We start from the raw sequence: 16817 nt of genomic DNA, 5'->3' as shown, positions 1-16817 counted from the left end.
AAATAAGGAAAATGATTCTGGATGAGTGCTTGGCCTCAGGAGGATACAAGCAAAATACCTTAATCAGCTTTGATAATAAGAGCAGTATAAGATTCATTGAAAACCCAGCTCCAGCTGGTTTAAGTAGAAAAGGGAATGTATTTGCCCAAGCTCCTGGAAGACCTTGCTGCTGGTGCTCTAGCTTCAGGCATTGAAAGATCTAGGGCATCAGCAATTCTCTCTCTCTCTCTCTCCATCTCCTGGCTCTGCTTTCTTCTCTGCTGACTGTATTCTCTGGCAGGCTCTCCCCACACTATGCTAAAGACTCGTCAGCAGTGGCTCTGGGCTTAGATGCGGCCATCCTAGCAACCCAAAAGAGAGCTCTTCTTTCCCAACAATTATGCAGAAGTCGAAGGGCCAACTCGTATTGGCTTGTCTTGAGTTGTTTCACCAGGCCCTCCAGCCAAGGGAATAGAATGTTCTGGTTATCTAGGCCTGGGTCACATGCATATCCTTGCAAATAGAAGATGAGGTCAGCTCTAACCACACACATGGACCAAATGTAAGGAGGCATTGGTTCTCTGAAACAATATTAGAGATGCTAAACAAAAAGACAGGGGAAAGAGACCTGACAGGACAAACTGAAAGATGAACGACTCAACTAGGACCTGCAGGACCACTGGGCCTCACTGTGAATGAAGCAGCTGGGATCCAGAAGCCCACCAGGATCTGAGCTGGCCCTTAGGACGGGCCCTTTGTTATCCTCGCAGGAGGCACCAGGGCTCTCCTCCAGGCCTCCCTGCTGGTGTGGCGCAGCTGTCTCTCCCCTCCGCTGTTCCCTAGCATTGGGCTGCTGCCTCCTGCCCGCTGCTGCTCCCACGGTCTCTATTACTCACCTTCAGATTCCTTAAGAAGGAAATGCCATGTGACCAGTTACTCCGGTCAGTATTCCTGCCAGGCAGCTGCCTGAGGTCCAAGCATCCAAGGTGGGCATGTGACACAGGCGAGGCCACCTATGGGCCAGAAGCAACTAGAGCCAGTTGTCTCAGAATATGTGTAAGGGCAGTAGAAGAGCTCGAAAAAGACAGCTTATCCTTCAGTTCTGGAACAGGGAAACAATTTGTAAATGAGAAAGAGCGTCAAGAGTTCATCCATTCAAGTGCTTTCCCCAGGCAAGTTTATTTTTAAGGCAGATGGCTGTTTTCTTTCTCCTCTCCTCCCTCCCTTCCTTCCCTCCTCCCTTCCTTCCTTCCCCCCTCCCTCCCTTCCTTCCCGCCTCCCTTCCTTCCTCCCTCCCTCCCTCCCTTCCTTCCTTCCTCCCTCCCTCTCTTCCTTCCCCCCTTCCTTCCTCCCTCCCTCCCTTCCTTCCTCCCTCCCTCCCTTCCTCCCTCCCTCCCTCCCTCGCTCCCTCCCTCCCTCCTTCCTTCCTTCCTTCCTTCCTTCCTTCCTCCCTCCCTTCCTTCCTCCCTCCCTTCCTTCCTTCCTTCCTCCCTTCCTTCCCCCTCCCTCCCTCGCTTCCTTCCTTTCCTTCCTTCTTTTTATTTTCTACTGATAGTTGTCACATCAGTCCTCACATCTTGATTAACTGTGAAGCCTCTCAACCATTCCTTCCTCCTCCCGTGTCCCCCTCCATTTCTCCATTTAAATTGGTGTGTGAAATCCCTGTTCCCACAAAATAGAAATTGATGATGACAAGGTTAGTGTATTTAAGGGAACATTGGTCAGTGTTGCCCTAAAAAAATTGATTGTATTCCTTAACAGAATATAATGTTGCAGAAAGTACTATCAATTCCATCTTTACTAGTTTCTGGGAACAGAAATGGTAGAACTTTTAACAGTGGCTTGTTAAAAGGCTTAATCATCTTTATGGTCCGGGCATTGCTTAATAGATTTCTATGTCCTTTAGTGGAAGTTCATTCTTCCCTGATGCATGTATGAGTGCATGTGCTTGTGTGTGTGTGTGTGTGTGTGTGTACGTACACACCCACATGTGCTGTAGGATGGTCAGTAACATTTTCCGTGTCAGAATCCCTCTTGTACTTGTCATGGCGGGCCCCCATTATTAAGTTTCTCCATCAATGTCCCTTTCCCAGTAACTTCAACTTTTAACCTTTGATGGGAGATCTGTTTTTTGTCTTGTTAATTTGTCCTGTTAACCCTTTTTTTCTGGCTTTTCTCCAATTTATCCACATCTTTTCAGAAATGCTGAAAACAAGCAGTGCGTTTCACTCTAATGAGGTCTCATCTGATACAAAACATAGCTGGAGTATTCATTTCACTCCTCTGTATCTCTAGAACATGTACATTGTGATAGATGGGCTGCTTTTTAATTGACTTTAACGTGACAGCAGAACTCGTAATCGAGTCATGGTCTACTGTGACCTACCAGCTCCTTTCTCTCTAGTGGAATTGTCTCAGTCAATTGTATGCTAGCATATTTAAAGCCTGTAAATATCTTGCAGTTGTCCATGTCGGAGGCCAACTTCTGATTCACTCTTTTGAGTCCATATTTCTCTAATATGACAGTTGCTATGAATTAGTTTCCCATCTTTCAAAGATTGAGCATTTGTACTATGCAACTTGATGTAATATACACGCACAAGCCATCCATTTTATCCCCCAAATTATTGCAAGTATTTTAAAGTATATGAATTAGAAATTAACCTCATGTTTCCCATTGGATGGTTGGCTTGTTAGATTTGGAACCATGAGAGCACCATTGTGAAAATAAACATGGCAGCGGTCAGCACCCTGGCTATGAATCTTGTATTTGATAAGAGTCCTTGCAAAGGCCAGTTACATATGATTGGCTGGCCTTTGCCGTCAATCATATGTAACTGCACAGTTACACAGAGTGTTGGTTTCTAGTACAGCGAGCACTATCTGAGTGTGTGTGTGATCCTTACTGTTTTTACACAGTCATCTAATTAGCTTTTACATTTGTAGGAATGTTGGGGAGACAGCTACTACACTCTTCCTAGTTTCTAAGATTTTGTTTCTATCAAGCTCTTTCTATCTCTGAATTTATTACAATATACTCCTCAAAAGTTCACTTTTGTAAGCATTGGTGAGAAGCTTCCTCCACTTTTCTTTAGAGAAGACCCTGTAAGTTAGAAGAATCACAAAGCCTCGTGACTGTGGCTTACCCTAAGTACTTGAATAATCATTGCCTCTAAGGACGTCATAGCGAGGGTGTCTGCCTTAACTCTATTTCAGTTTAGCATTGTTTTCCAACATTCCCAAGAAGTAGGTTGACCCATTAACAGCTTACTAAGGTGACTTTTATAGAACAGGTCTGTCCAATAGAAGTATAACGTGGACCACAAAAGCAAGCCACATTTCTGTTTTAAAATTTCCTAGTCTACCTGTTAAAAAGTAAAAAGAAACAGATGAAACTCATTGTATTGATGTGTTTTATTTAATTCAACCTATCTAAAATACCATCACTTCAATATACTATTAATCTAAAAATATTAATGAGGTATTTCATGCACACCAAGTTTTCAGAATCTGAAATCTGTATTTTACACACATCTCAATTTGGACCGTATTTCAGATGATCACTAACCACACATGGCTATTGGCTACCATATTGGACAGTGCAGGTCTAGAAGATATCAGAAGAGTAAACAGTCTCCATTAGCAACAGATCTTGACCCAGAAGAGCTTAGGCATGTGGACAAACATTCTAATGCATCTTGGTTGCCTCGTGGGAGGGTTTACTCATTTCTATCTCTGCTTTAAGCCCAGTGGTGTGCATTGGGCATTGTGAGGTTTTGCTATAATAATCTCTTCTTTTTTTTCTCTTTCACCTTAACTCTGTGGCTATGCTCTCTAAAAAGTATAGGAGAAGAATATGACATCAGTATTTTAAAAAGGACACAGTCTTCGTGTTACCTTGTGCCTCCAAAACCGCCTATACTTTGAAATGCACAATCATTTGTCATGACTCACAACATCCAATCACACCAATGGTTTCAAATGAGTGATCTTGCCTCCCCTACCAGCTTCCCATTAGCCTTAATATTCTGCAGAAGCATTTCAGACGAATGTTCAGCTTCCTTTTGTTTTTATTTTCTTACTTCTATTTTACTTTCACTAGTTTCTCAGTTCTGTGCTTGACTTTATGTCATGCTAATCCACTCTTCCAACTCTGACTCAGTGTGTACTCCAGACAGCAGCTCGCTGCAGCTCAGGATAAGACCTCTCCCTTGAGAATGTCTTCAGACAGGATGGCATCTTTAGAGTGTCGTCTTTAGGAAATTCACCAGGAATAAGAAGAAATGAAGCTACAAAGCAGACACTAGGAATAAGAAAATAGCAATGCTCAGTGATGGGGCAAATATGCCTGTCAAAATGAAACTTCAGTGGAGGGAGTTGTCAGTGAGGGAAGCTGCCGCCTCATGTCCATTGCCAAGGGACACAATCAGCCATGGTGCTAAAACAGAGATGAATTCTATAAATAGGGTTGATAGCAGGATTTTTCCAGCTTCTGATTGCTGTCTGGCTATGGTTCCACCCTTAGAAAAATTCTGTCCTTCGAGTGCCAAATTCAGAAGATGATTTTGCCCAACTCGTTACCGCCATATTTTCTGAATCTCTTAAAATAGAATTGGATTATAATTTAGAAAAAGAACTTGACATGTAAAAATGGATGGGCACATAGGATGAGGCCAGGTTTGTGAAATGCATTTGTCCCATGAATAGTGAAATCTCCTCTCTTAAATTCAAAAATGTTACTGAAGCACAGTTTTTAGCATTGCACTAAGAGCGGAGTCTCTTCCCGTAGGATTTTGCTTTGAGGAAATGGAAATATGAAATGCTTGTTAAGTCTTTCAGTTTGGTGCCTCCCCAGTGAAAATCCTATCTTCTTTCCCACTCTACCCCACTGTCTGACATCCCCCCACCTCTTTCTCTAACACGCACACACACACACACACACAGACACACACAAAATTTAGCATTCTTGAATCAACACTACATAGCTGCAACTTGAGAAGAAAATTTACATGCAGAATTTGTCCATGCTTTGTGAAAATGACCTGAAAGTTTCATTTGCCTTCTCCAACACACTGTGAAAGATGGACCAAGGCCATAGAAATAAGCTATCTCAGCGACTCAGAGAAGCCCCTGCATAAAAAGACTGGATCTCTGAGAAAACTCTGCAGGCTTCAAGGGATTTCAGGAGGGAACCAGTGGCAGACTCAGGGGGCACTTTCATGCCCTGGGCTGGCCCCCTGCCTTATCCATGCACCTTCTGGCCTTCTTGGATCCTAGCGTGAGCAAATTGAATGCAACTAGGTTGGAGTTTCAAATTCAAATCTCCCAAATATCTGCCTGTACCAGGGAGCCTGGGAGGCATCTCAACTTAGTCTATCTCGTCCAATCCTCCCAGGGACCCTGTGAAGTAGATGATATTGTTACCCTCACCCTACAGAAGAGAAAACCAGGGTTCAGAGAGGTCCAGAGCAGAGCCAAAGTCTGTGTTCTCCTTTCAGTCAAAGGCAGATCCTCACACTATGGTACCCAAAGGGGAGGAGTTCTAGCTTCTCATCAAAAGGTCCAGGTTTAAACCCTGGCTCATTGCACCAATAAATCTTGAATACCTGCCATGTGCCTGGTGCCGTGCCCAATGCCGGCAGTGTAGAGGTGGAAGGCACAGTCCCTGGGTCAAGAAGCTCACCATATACACCAGAGATAAGCAAATAAACATGCAGTGAGAATGTACTGTGGCTGGCAATAGGGTAGAGGTGGGTACGAGGTGTACCTAGAAGGGTCATCCAACCTAGCCTGGGAGGCCAGGCCGTGGGGATGTGACAATGATGAGGGGGTCAGCGAACGTTTCTCAAAAAGGTGATGGCCAAGCCCAGTCTTGGAGGACTGCTAGGTGTTAGCCAGGTGTATTAGTTCTTATGACTGCTGTAACAAACTACTACAAACTCAGTGGCCTAAACAACGCAAATTGTTTCTCTCACAGTTCTGGAGGCAGAAGTCTGAAATCAGTTTACTTAGTTAAAGTCAAGATGTCCTGGCTCCTTCTGGAGGGCCTAGGGTAGAATTTGTTTTCTTGCCTTTTCCAGCCTTTAGAGATGCCCACATTCCTTGGCTCATGGCCTCTTCTTCCTTCTTCAAAGCCAGCAGCACAGCATCTTCTCTCCTCTCTGACCTCTGCTTCTATCCTAATAGCGTCTCTCTCTTCCCCCTCCTGCCGGTCTCTCAGAAGGACCCTTGTTTATGATGACACTGGGGCCCACTCGAATAATCCAGGCTCATTTCCCCATATCAAGATCCTTAATCATATCTGCAAAGCCCGTTTTGCTCCCTGGTGGCGCAGTGGTTAAGAATCTGCCTGCCAACGCAGGGGATGCGGGTTCGAGCCCTGGTCTGGGAAGATCCCACATGCCGAGGAACAATTAAGCCTGTGTGCCACAACTACTGATCCTGCGCTCTAGAGCCTGTGAGCCACAACTACTGAAGCCTGTGTGCCTAGAACCCGTGCTCCACAACAAGAGAAGCCACCGCAGTGAGAAGCCCGCGCACTGCAACGAAGAGTAGCCCCCGCTCTCCACAACTGGAGAAAGCCCGTACGCAGCAACAAAGACCCAATGCAGCCAAAAAATAAATAAATAAATTTATTAAAAAGTCCCTTTTGGGGCTTCCCTGGTGGCGCAGTGGTTGAGAGTCCGCCTGCCGATGCAGGGGACACGGGTTCGTGCCCCGGTCTGGGAAGATCCCACATGCCGCGGAGCAGCTGGGCCCGTGAGCCATGGCCGCTGAGCCTGCGCGTCTGGAGCCTGTACTCCGCAACGGGAGAGGCCACACAGTGAGAGACCCGCGTACCGCAAAAAAAAAAAAAAAAAAGTCCCTTTTGCCATGTAAGGTAACATATTCATAAGTTACAGGGATTAGGATGTGGATACCTTTGGGGCAGGGCATTATTCAACCTCCAACACCAGTGACCCTGACCAAGTCAGCATCCCAGGCAGAGGGATGAACACGGGCAGGGGCAGGGGGGCATGGCCCGTGTCATTTGGGCAGCTGCAGACATTTCATAAGGTGGAAGCATAAGTTTCAAGACAGGCATGTCAAGAGATCAAGCTGTACAGAGACGCAGTAGAGCCGGTTCATTCAGGCATTGTGTTTGGAGCTTGAATTATCATTGTGATGTATCACCCTATTTGCTCATGAATGTCTGAGGCCCCTGTTTGGGTCATTGTCTTCTTGATGCCACCGCAGCTCTGGTCAGTGACTGACACAGGACAGGAGCTCCGCATGTGTGCGTGGCACCAACAAATGCCAGCTGTGTCCTGCTGTGACACCGTGGTGGCTGAGCAGAGAACTAGAGGCACCAGAGGCCAGCTGGCATGCTCCTGGGCATTGTCTTTGTGGCAGCATGACTGGCCTTCTTGAGCTCACTGGCAAGGGTGTTTCCTGAGCCAGCAGTGTGTGTGGGCACACGTTGGGGAAGGCTTTTTGGAGACCTCACTTAATAAAGACTGGCAAAGTGATCATTGTTGAAGCTGGAAGATGGGTACATGAGGGGTCATTATGATCTTCTCTCTACTGAATATGTCCATAATATAAAGCTTTACAAAGGTTATATGAGCAGGGGCGAGGTGTGCAGAGCAGCCTAGAAAGTACAACCAGCCCCCAAATGGGAGAGATGTCCGAGGTAGTAATCGGGACCAGGGTTAAAACGGATGAAGGTGATAAAAAGTTAATGTCTGCACCTTGCACCCATCAGAATGGCCATCATCAGGAAGTCTACAAATAATAAATGCTGGAGAGGACGTGGAGAAAAGGGAACCCTTCACATTGTTGGTGGGAATGTAAACTGGTACAGCCGTTATGGAGAACAGTATGGAGGTTCCTTAAAAAACGAAAAATAGATTTACCGTATGATCCTGCAATCCCACTCCTAGGCATATATCTGGAAAAGAAGAAAACTCTAATTCTAAAAGACACATGCACTCCAGTGTTCACAGCAGCACTATTTACAATAACCAAGACATGGAAGCAACCTAAATGTCCATTGACAGATGAATGGGTAAAGAAGATGTGGTACATATGTACAATGGAATATTACTCAGCCCTTTAAAAGGACGAAATAATGCCATTCGCAGCAATATGGATGGACCTAGAGATTATCATACTAAGTGAAGTCAGACAGAGAAAGACAAATATTTGTGGAATCTAAAAAATGATACAAATGAACTTATTTACAAAACAGAAATAGACTCACAGACATAGAAAACAAACTTATGGTTACCAAACGGGAAAGGAGTGGGGGGGATGAATAAATTGGGATCTTGGGTTTAACAGATAACAGATACACACTACTATATATAAAATAGATAAACAAGGACCTACTGTATAGCACAGGGAACTATGTTCAATATCTTGTAAAAAGTTCATGTCTGTCACTTAATGAAAGAACATCTATGTAAATCCTTCATAAACTAAACCTTTGCATACCCAGAAGGAACTTTTCCTCAGTTATTCATACAAACCTTATTTCCTCAGGAATTAGGCTAGTTTTTCAATCTTTTGGGTGATACATGAGATGACTGTCCTTCCCATCCAGGAACCTCAAAGCCCCCTAAAGGAATCCCTCTCAACAAAGCTTCCCTCTCACGCCCTCAGTCTAAGCTGTGTCGGTTTTCTCCCCTCTGCCCCTGGTCCCCAGACGCTGAAGGATGCCAGCGACAACGCACGCAAGGACTTCCACCGCGAGGCTGAGCTGCTGACCAACCTCCAGCACGAACACATCGTCAAGTTCTATGGCGTCTGCGTGGAGGGTGACCCGCTCATCATGGTCTTTGAGTACATGAAGCACGGGGACCTCAACAAGTTCCTCAGGTACGGGGGGCACCGGGGGCCACGTGGGAGGTGGGCTCCAGACAGCCTGGGGGTGAGGAGAGGGGGCTTCCTGGGAAGGACCAAGGGGCCCTTGGACCTTTCTCTGGAACAGCCTGTCCTGGTGACAACATCAATGCCTACTACAGAGAAAGAACCTGAGGCCACTGCATGGCTCCTTTTCCTGAATCAACAAACTCTACATAATGTGATACTAATGATTCCACTCCATTTCACCTGTGTTTATTGAGTGTTGCTTCATTAAATGGTACATGACCTGTGCATTTGAGATGGGCCCTAGGCTCTGTAGGAGTTTACCAGGTGGATAAGGGAAGAATGTTATTCGGGCGAAGGGAACAGCAAGAGTTCAGGCACCCAGGTGTCACAGGGAAAGGTCTGGTCTGGTGAAGAGTGGAGAGTCTGGAGATGCCAAACAACACAATAAACCAGGGCAAGGGGAGGTGGAAAACAGGGTAGGAGAGGGTCACGGCTGGAAAGGCGAGCATTTGGACTTTACTCTGAGGACAGAATGAAGAACCAGGAAGTCAGTCGGTCAGAGGATAGAGCGCAAAGAACAGCATCGAAAGAGCAAAACGTCTAGGAGGAAGGAGGTAAAACGACACTGGACAGGACCATTGAAGACTGAGGACTGGGGCCCTTACTGAGTCCCGGAGGTCAGAAAAAGATGGTCAGCTTCGACACGAGGGGTTTTGTGACCAGCGGGGAAAACTGGAAGGCAGCAAAGTGAGGAAAGGGAAAATGTCGAGGATAAAAGGGAGTCGTTGGGTTGTTAAATAGCGTTGTAACTTGGATTTCTAGCATGGGCCTAATTGGGTTTTGGTTCAGCAGTGGGTTCTCAGGCAGTCCCTTCCTTGCGGTGATGGGTGCGGGGGCCCGCGAGGGGCCGCGGGATAGAGCAAGTGAGAGACGGTTTCGAGTGTGCATAACCGGGGGTGGGGTGCGCGGGTGGGCGGCGCTGCTTTGAAACAGTGAGGAAAACGGTGCAAAGTAAAAGGGATCGCAGGGCAGCGTCTCTCGAGGAGATAGCAATGATCCGGGCAGCACGTTGAGCTGGAGTTGAATCTCAGCTCTAGCATTTATTAGCTGAATGACCTTGGGCAAGTCTCTTAGCTGTTGTGATGATAATATTGAGCCAGCAGGGTAGGCAGGAGGGCTGAATTAGAATAAATAGAAAGCTCGTAGCATAGGAGCAAGTAGGAAGTTTTCAACAAGCAGAAGCTTGAATTCTGCTAGTAATGATTTCTACTCGGACACCAGCTGAGAGAAATCGAAGGGAGAGCTGAGTTTGATGAGAGAGACAGAGGAAGCTGGTGGTCACCCTGCTGGAGCCCATAGTGAGTGTTCTCATCCTGTATCTACCAGGGGAGAGAAGAAACGTGCTGATCCAGACCCTCCTCGGTGAAGGAGAACAAGCGATGCTTTCATTTGCATTAAGCAGAGGCACGATGGAAGCCGCACATTTATGATCTCGAACAATGGAAAGAGTAAGAGGTCCCAGTAGTGAGGGCTGGGAGACCCGGGTTCTCCCTCCTATTCAGCATCAGATGCTTGGGTCCCTTGGGTGGGTTCCCAGCCACACCACCTCAGCCGCCAGAACTCTCAGGTGGGTCTGAGTTAGATACTCTTAAAGTCAGATCTGGCTCTCGCACACTGTTTTCTTTAAAATATAACTAATCTTTGAAAGCTTAGTATAATTTAGGAGAAATAAGAAAGATGTTCCTCACTGGCCTCAGTTTCCTCACCTGTAAAATGGGTGTGATAACACCCATTTCAAGGCCTAGTGTCAGGACTCTTGTGATGGCAGGTAATCAATAGATGTTGTCCCCACAACCCTTCTCTGACACATTTTCCTCTTTATTTTGGCTGAGGCATCCGTAATCCCGGGGAAGTGACGCCTTTTGCGTTACAGCAGCACCTAGACTGCCCTGTCCTCCTCTAGTTTCTACGGGCACTGAAGAGAGCTTTCCACAGAAATCGGCACCAGTAGCTTCATGCAGCCCCTGGAAGGTTCAGGAACTGTACAGTTTAAGGAATAAGTCAATTGCTGAGACAACAGTGGAAGGGTAAGAGAGTACTGCTGTGTTTAGAAATGTCATCCCGTGATTTGTACAGTCTGGATCATTTTGACCATCCCTAGCCTCGTGAATACATGTGCACGGGTGATAGGGGAGAGGATGATGGGAGCTTTTGCACATTATCTTGACAAATCTAATGTGAAAGGAAGAAAAGAAGCTGAATTTGGTTGAGGTCTGCTGCTTATAGAGCTAATTTCCTTTGTTCCCATGTTTTAGGATACGTCCCTAACTTAAAATGGTACTTTCCCAAAACTGTAGCATAATAAATTCAAATGTACTCACCTGGATGCAATTAAATGCCTCTGTGAGCTCAGACTCGTGTGTGTGTGTGCGTGTGTGTGTGTGTGTGTGTGTGTGTGTGTGTTGATTCTTTCAGTTCCATCCCTTGCTCTCCTTCCTGCCTTCCAGAAGGAGCAGGCACCTAATTCTCCCTTGGCAGCTTGCACAGGGCATGGAGCTGCTGAAAACCTCCTGTGCTCCATTTCAGAATCTGCTGAACTCTGGGAACAAGAGCTTTTCCATGCCAAGAATCAGGTTCTCAGGTCCAAGGATGTGCTGTGAACTAGTCTGTCCTCTCCTTCTGGAAGGGAACCCAGCCCTTACACTGCCATGAATGTGTCCCCAAGTGTCATTGGAACTGCCCTACAAAGACAGCTGTCTACAATTACCCTCCCACCCTTTTTATTCATCCAAAAGCCATACATTGAGGACCAACATGACCAGGCCCTATGCTAGGTTGGCTGGGAGATGAGCAGTCAAACATTGTCCTTGCTTTCAAGGAGATGACAATTTTTCCCCTTAGAATTCTCCTGAATCCCCTTCCAATGAGGGGAAGATAGACACAGCTTTTTTTTTTTCAAGCAATAACAGCTATTTATCAGGAATTCCCTGGTGGTCCAGTAGTTAGGTAGGACTCAGTGCTTTCACTGCCGGGGCCAGGTTTGATCCCTGGTCAGGGAACTAAGGTCCCGCAAGCTGCATGGCAAGGCCAAAAAGAAAAGCTATTTATTTGTTGAGCCTTTCTAAGCATTGTAAATGTTTTAAATGCATCAACATAGTAAGCTGTTATTACCATCATTTCCATATTACAGTTGAAGAAAGTGAGTCAAGCAGCTAGTGAGTGACAGAGTTGAGATTCAAACCCATAGCCAGGGCTGCAAAACCCATAGTCTTAACCATGTCACTACTTCCTCTTGAAGTGGCCATTAAAAAACCAGAAGGACAGCAGTGTCCTGTAGAATTCTGGAGCCAGAGGAGTGTGGCTAAGGGCTGCCGTCCCCCTCATTGGGAGGCAACAGGCCGAACAAGGCAGGGTGGGCAGCCTCCCTCGTCAGAATCCCGCTGAAGCTACTACCTGCTCCCCGAGCCAGGGCGCCGGCGGTGCTTTCTCCTCTTAAGGTGTGTTCTCCTGGAAGAGGTGAAATACGTTTTTATTTCCAAGAGCTGAGGGGTAACCTGTGGAGTGAAGCAAAGTGAAGCAAAGCAACGTTGTTTATACTCCTCTTAAGAACTTGTTTAGAAGACTTGCCTGCCCTGGTTTTATAGCAGGACTTTCTGCCCAAGCAAAGCATTCAAAGGCTTCTTCTATTAAAATGAGCCTTGTTCAAATACCCAGAACCAAGCAGGAGCAACAGCTGGTTAAAAATGCAGGAGCCTGCCCCAACCCACAGGGAAGGAGGTGGAGTGCAGAGGGCCCTGGAGGGCGCCAGCTCTCCGGTGCCGCAGAGTGGAAAGCTGGCAGATGGGGGCTTTGCACAGAGGTGGCCTTTTGTGCTTGGCCTCTAATGTTTCCTCTTTCCTGGAGTCTTTGCAATAGACAGATTCTTAGAGGAGTCTGGATTTCTGGAGCTGAAATAAGGCTGTGAAAAATCAACAATTTATTTCACTCTTTGAACTAAATCTATGAAGATTTCATCCTGGCCTATATTCTCTGGGTGTTTCAGGATTTCCCATAATTCACGTGCATCCCTAGGTCCTTTTCCTGGTGTCTCCTATGATGAGTGAAAACACTGTCACTTTCCCCTGCCCCTTCAGTGCTAGGAAGGGTTGGGCTTCAGTGACCTTTAGTGAGGTGGGTGGGGCTGACCCTGAGAGCCCCATCACAGGCCAACCACAAAAAGAAATGCACGGATGATGACTTGTGTTTTCGTATCACCGTCCATTTCTTTTTTTAAAGAAAACTTTGTTTGCAAAGGCTTTCTCTCCAGCTTTCCAATGAAAGTCTACAAAGCACCATACAAGCAGGGTCTCACGTATCCCCTGTCAGTGTCATATTATTAGGAAGGTGTAGTCAGTATCTCCACTTTACAGAATGAGGAAACAGGCCCAGAGACGTTCTGTAGTCTACCTCAGCTCACAGCTAGCGTGTTAGAAGGAGATCACGTCCAGTTCTGATACCCCAGAGCCTTGGCCGCTGCACTGTAAGACTTCTTACTCCAGAGGGAGAGTCTGAGCTGGAGAGAGCCCGAAGCTTTTCCCGTATTCTCCTCCGTGTGACCACTGGCAGTCGGGGCTGCAGTTTGAATGGAGGTGAAATAAATGTGTCAGGACTTGCCTTGTACAAAAACAGGAATGGCTAAATCCAGATATTCAGAGATAAAAGGAACCTAAATGATCACCCAACATAATACCCCTATGGATTTTTGCCTAATGGGGAAATTACAGACTGGACAAGTTAAAAGTCTTCCCCAGATCATGGGGCTGGACACCGCGAGGACTGGGAAACTCCTCACCTCCTTGTCCAGTACTTGCTCTCTGAAAATGCAAGAATGACTGATCTGGTGACAGCGTGTTTTGGGAACCACTGTGGCTGGAGCCATGACGGGAGGGTCTATGGGGCTGGTGGGTCGGAGGCGGGGCAAAACGAGCTGGATGTTCTTGGGTAATTCTGGCTCTCTTATTTTCAAATACTCATATAGCTCTGGACGCCCATAGGTGGGGTCACCCACTTTAAATTCTAACATTTAGAATCCTCTATGTTTGTTTTAAGTGCTTCCAACTGTCCTGAAGGAGATCTCCTCCCTTGCTTCCCTTTGGGAGACAGAAGCCCTTTGACTCCCACCCTGGCACGTCCGGCAGCAAAGGACACATTTACTCCTTGCCCTGCAGCACCCCTCAGGGGCAGTGACTCCAGTCAGCTCAGCAGGGTTCCGGGGTGGGGAATGCGGAAAGGGGGGTGGGAGCGGTTCATGATAGCATCCTAAGACTGGGACCCTCCCCTCCCTGAAGCACATGCCAGTGTTAAGATGCCTTAAGTCGGGCTTCCCTGGTGGCGCAGTGGTTGGGAGTCTGCCTGCTGATGCAGGGGACACGGGTTCGTGCCCCGGTCCGGGAAGATCCCACATGCCGCGGAGCGGCTGGGCCCGTGAGCCATGGCCGCTGAGCCTGCGCGTCCGGAGCCTGTGCTTCACAACGGGAGAGGCCACAGCAGTGAGAGGCCCACGTACCGCAAAAAAAAAAAAAAAAAAAGGTGCCTTAAGTTGTCGCATAGCTGGGAAAAGGCTGGGTGTGTAAGACAGAGGATAAAGAAGGTATAAGACATTGTACTTCACCGCTCCCCCCGGCCCCCACCATAGTGTGGGGAATAAGACTTGCCCCAGTAAAAGAATAAATGTGTTGTGATTCAAAAGGCTCTCCTGTGTGGTGCCCAGGACATGTGTTGAGCTGGAGGTCAGGGGTAGGGGTGGGCCGAAGGAGATGGTATTTTTCACTGGGAATGAATGTCCGGGATGAGGATGCCCTGGGATTCTGCTGAGTTGGGCTTGGGGATAACATGGGCAGCTTGAAGCCATGTTGGGCCACAGGGCAGGTGGAGTAGGGGAGAGCAGAGCTGCACTCTGGAGGGAGTGAGGGCCCTCTGCTGCAGCATGTGGCTGGGAGGACAGAGTTGGGGCTCCTGCTAGGGTGCAGTGACCCCTCACTCCAGGAGAGCCAAACTCTTCCCCCAGTGTTTTATTTTGATTTGGGTTTTTTTGTTTGCTTGTTTTTTGCTTCTTCCACCCACTGCTTTTCAGGGTCTTGGGATCTAGCCAGTGCCTGATCCCAGCATAGTTCCAGAACCCTAAAATGTGAACCTGTCTGTGTGTCGAGGGGGGCACTATTCAGGCCCACATGGCCCAGGAAATGCTAGACTTTCTGGGAAATAAAGCCTAGGTGCTCTGGAGGCTTTAGAGATAAAACTGTGAGTGAAACATCCTTCCCTCCTCTTTTGCTAAGTCAGGCAGCATCTTTCCATACCAGCAGCTGATGTGGGGCAAAGGGCCCCTCAGGGCAAAGAGCTGAGGCTCCAGCAAGGCCCTCTGTGTTCTCCCCAGGGCGCACGGACCTGATGCCGTGCTGATGGCCGAGGGCAACCCGCCGACGGAGCTGACGCAGTCGCAGATGCTGCACATCGCCCAGCAGATCGCCGCGGGCATGGTCTACCTGGCGTCCCAGCACTTCGTGCACCGAGACCTGGCCACCCGGAACTGCCTGGTGGGCGAGAACCTCTTGGTGAAGATTGGGGACTTCGGCATGTCCCGGGACGTGTACAGCACTGACTACTACAGGGTGAGTGGCTGTACAGAAAAAGAGACCCCAGGGCCATCCTTCCCTGGGGCTCCCTCGTTGTATTAGTTTGCTAGGGCTGCCACAACAAAATACCACAAAGTGGCTTACACAACAGAAATTGATTTTCTCACAGTTCTAGAGGCTAGAAGTCCAAGATCAAGGTGACAGCAGCATTGGTTTCTTCTAAGGCTTCTCTTCTTGGCTTACAGACAGTGCCTTCTCACTATGTACACCCTCACATGGCCTTTTCTCTGTGCACGGGCATCCCTGGGGTCTCTCTGTGTGTCTAAATATCCTCTTCTTATAAGGATACCAGTCAGACTGGATTAGAGCCCACCCTAACGGCCTCATTTTAGCTTAATCACCTCCTTAAAGGCCCTATCTCCAAATATAGCTGTGTTCTGGGATTCTAGGGGCTAAGCTTTCTACATATAAATTGGGGGGAGACACAGCTCAGCCCACAACACCGTCCTGCTCTTTCCATGGCTCTCCAGAGCTGTCTGTGAGACCTCCAAGAGGAAAGAGTTCTCAACATGAGAGTTCTGCCAGGGGAACCCTTGGAAAACTTCCAGGAGGCCATGAGGTTAAAGGATTTTGAGGTTTGGATTTGATTCTGTGAAACTATGCCAGGAGCCTTTGTTTGAGGCTTGATCTAGGGTGAACTGGTTCACATAAATGAAAGTACACTAAGACCCTGGAAGTTCCCACTCAGAACCATCTTGAATGAAAGTGGATTGGCCGGTGGCCATCTTGGTAAGAGGTTCTGTCCTACCGAGTCTGCCTGGGGTTCCCCCATTTGAAACACTAACAGCTAGAGTTATAGATAATAATTCAAATCCACTGATTACCTGGAGTCGGCATCCTTGGCGTGTTAGATTTAACTGACATCTCAGAACTTGGGTATGAAAGAAAAGGATTATTTCTGGAAACCGGGAAGTCGTGATATTGAAGATTTCGGTTGTGCTCTAACACCTCAAACCACCAATTTTGTTTTCTTATTGTTTTGCTTGATTTTTAAAGGGAGAGGGATGTAGGAAGAAAAAGAAATAAATGTTCTAGAAATATATTACCTAAGAGGGTACAACTTAGAACTCCACTAACTTTCATACTAGGTTAGGGCTGGTGAAGAAATGCCTGCGCTCGCCTTTGCTCTGCCCTTGATGATTATGCTTGAGGAGGAGCCTTCTCAGTTCGTCTCCTGTGCTCCTCCCTGCAGCCTCCCTCACCTCCAGTGCCTCTGCCCTTTAGCCGAGCTGACTCTCCTACAGTTAGTCTAAGACAATGAATCCGTTGCCTTGCTGCGTATTCTTCTAGAGATTGATACGTGGGGTTTCTTCC

At 47.4% G+C, this 16817-nt stretch overlaps 1 protein-coding gene across 1 annotated transcript in view; it reads left to right on the top strand.

Annotated features, from left to right (window-relative positions):
* NTRK2 (neurotrophic receptor tyrosine kinase 2) overlaps positions 1-16817 on the top strand; it is a gene marked incomplete at its 3' end in the record, with an annotated part of 377788 nt that overhangs the window by 293149 nt on the left and 67822 nt on the right. The window contains exons 16-17 of the mRNA XM_079925508.1: positions 8666-8838; positions 15245-15479. Of these exons, the coding sequence (XP_079781634.1) occupies positions 8666-8838; positions 15245-15479 (408 nt within the window). The remainder of the gene's footprint in view (positions 1-8665; positions 8839-15244; positions 15480-16817) is intronic.

Source organism: Stenella coeruleoalba (assembly GCF_951394435.1).
Source record: "Stenella coeruleoalba genome assembly, chromosome: 7".
Taxonomy (NCBI): Eukaryota; Metazoa; Chordata; class Mammalia; order Artiodactyla; family Delphinidae; genus Stenella; species Stenella coeruleoalba.
This window is presented reverse-complemented; position numbering and strand designations above follow the sequence as displayed.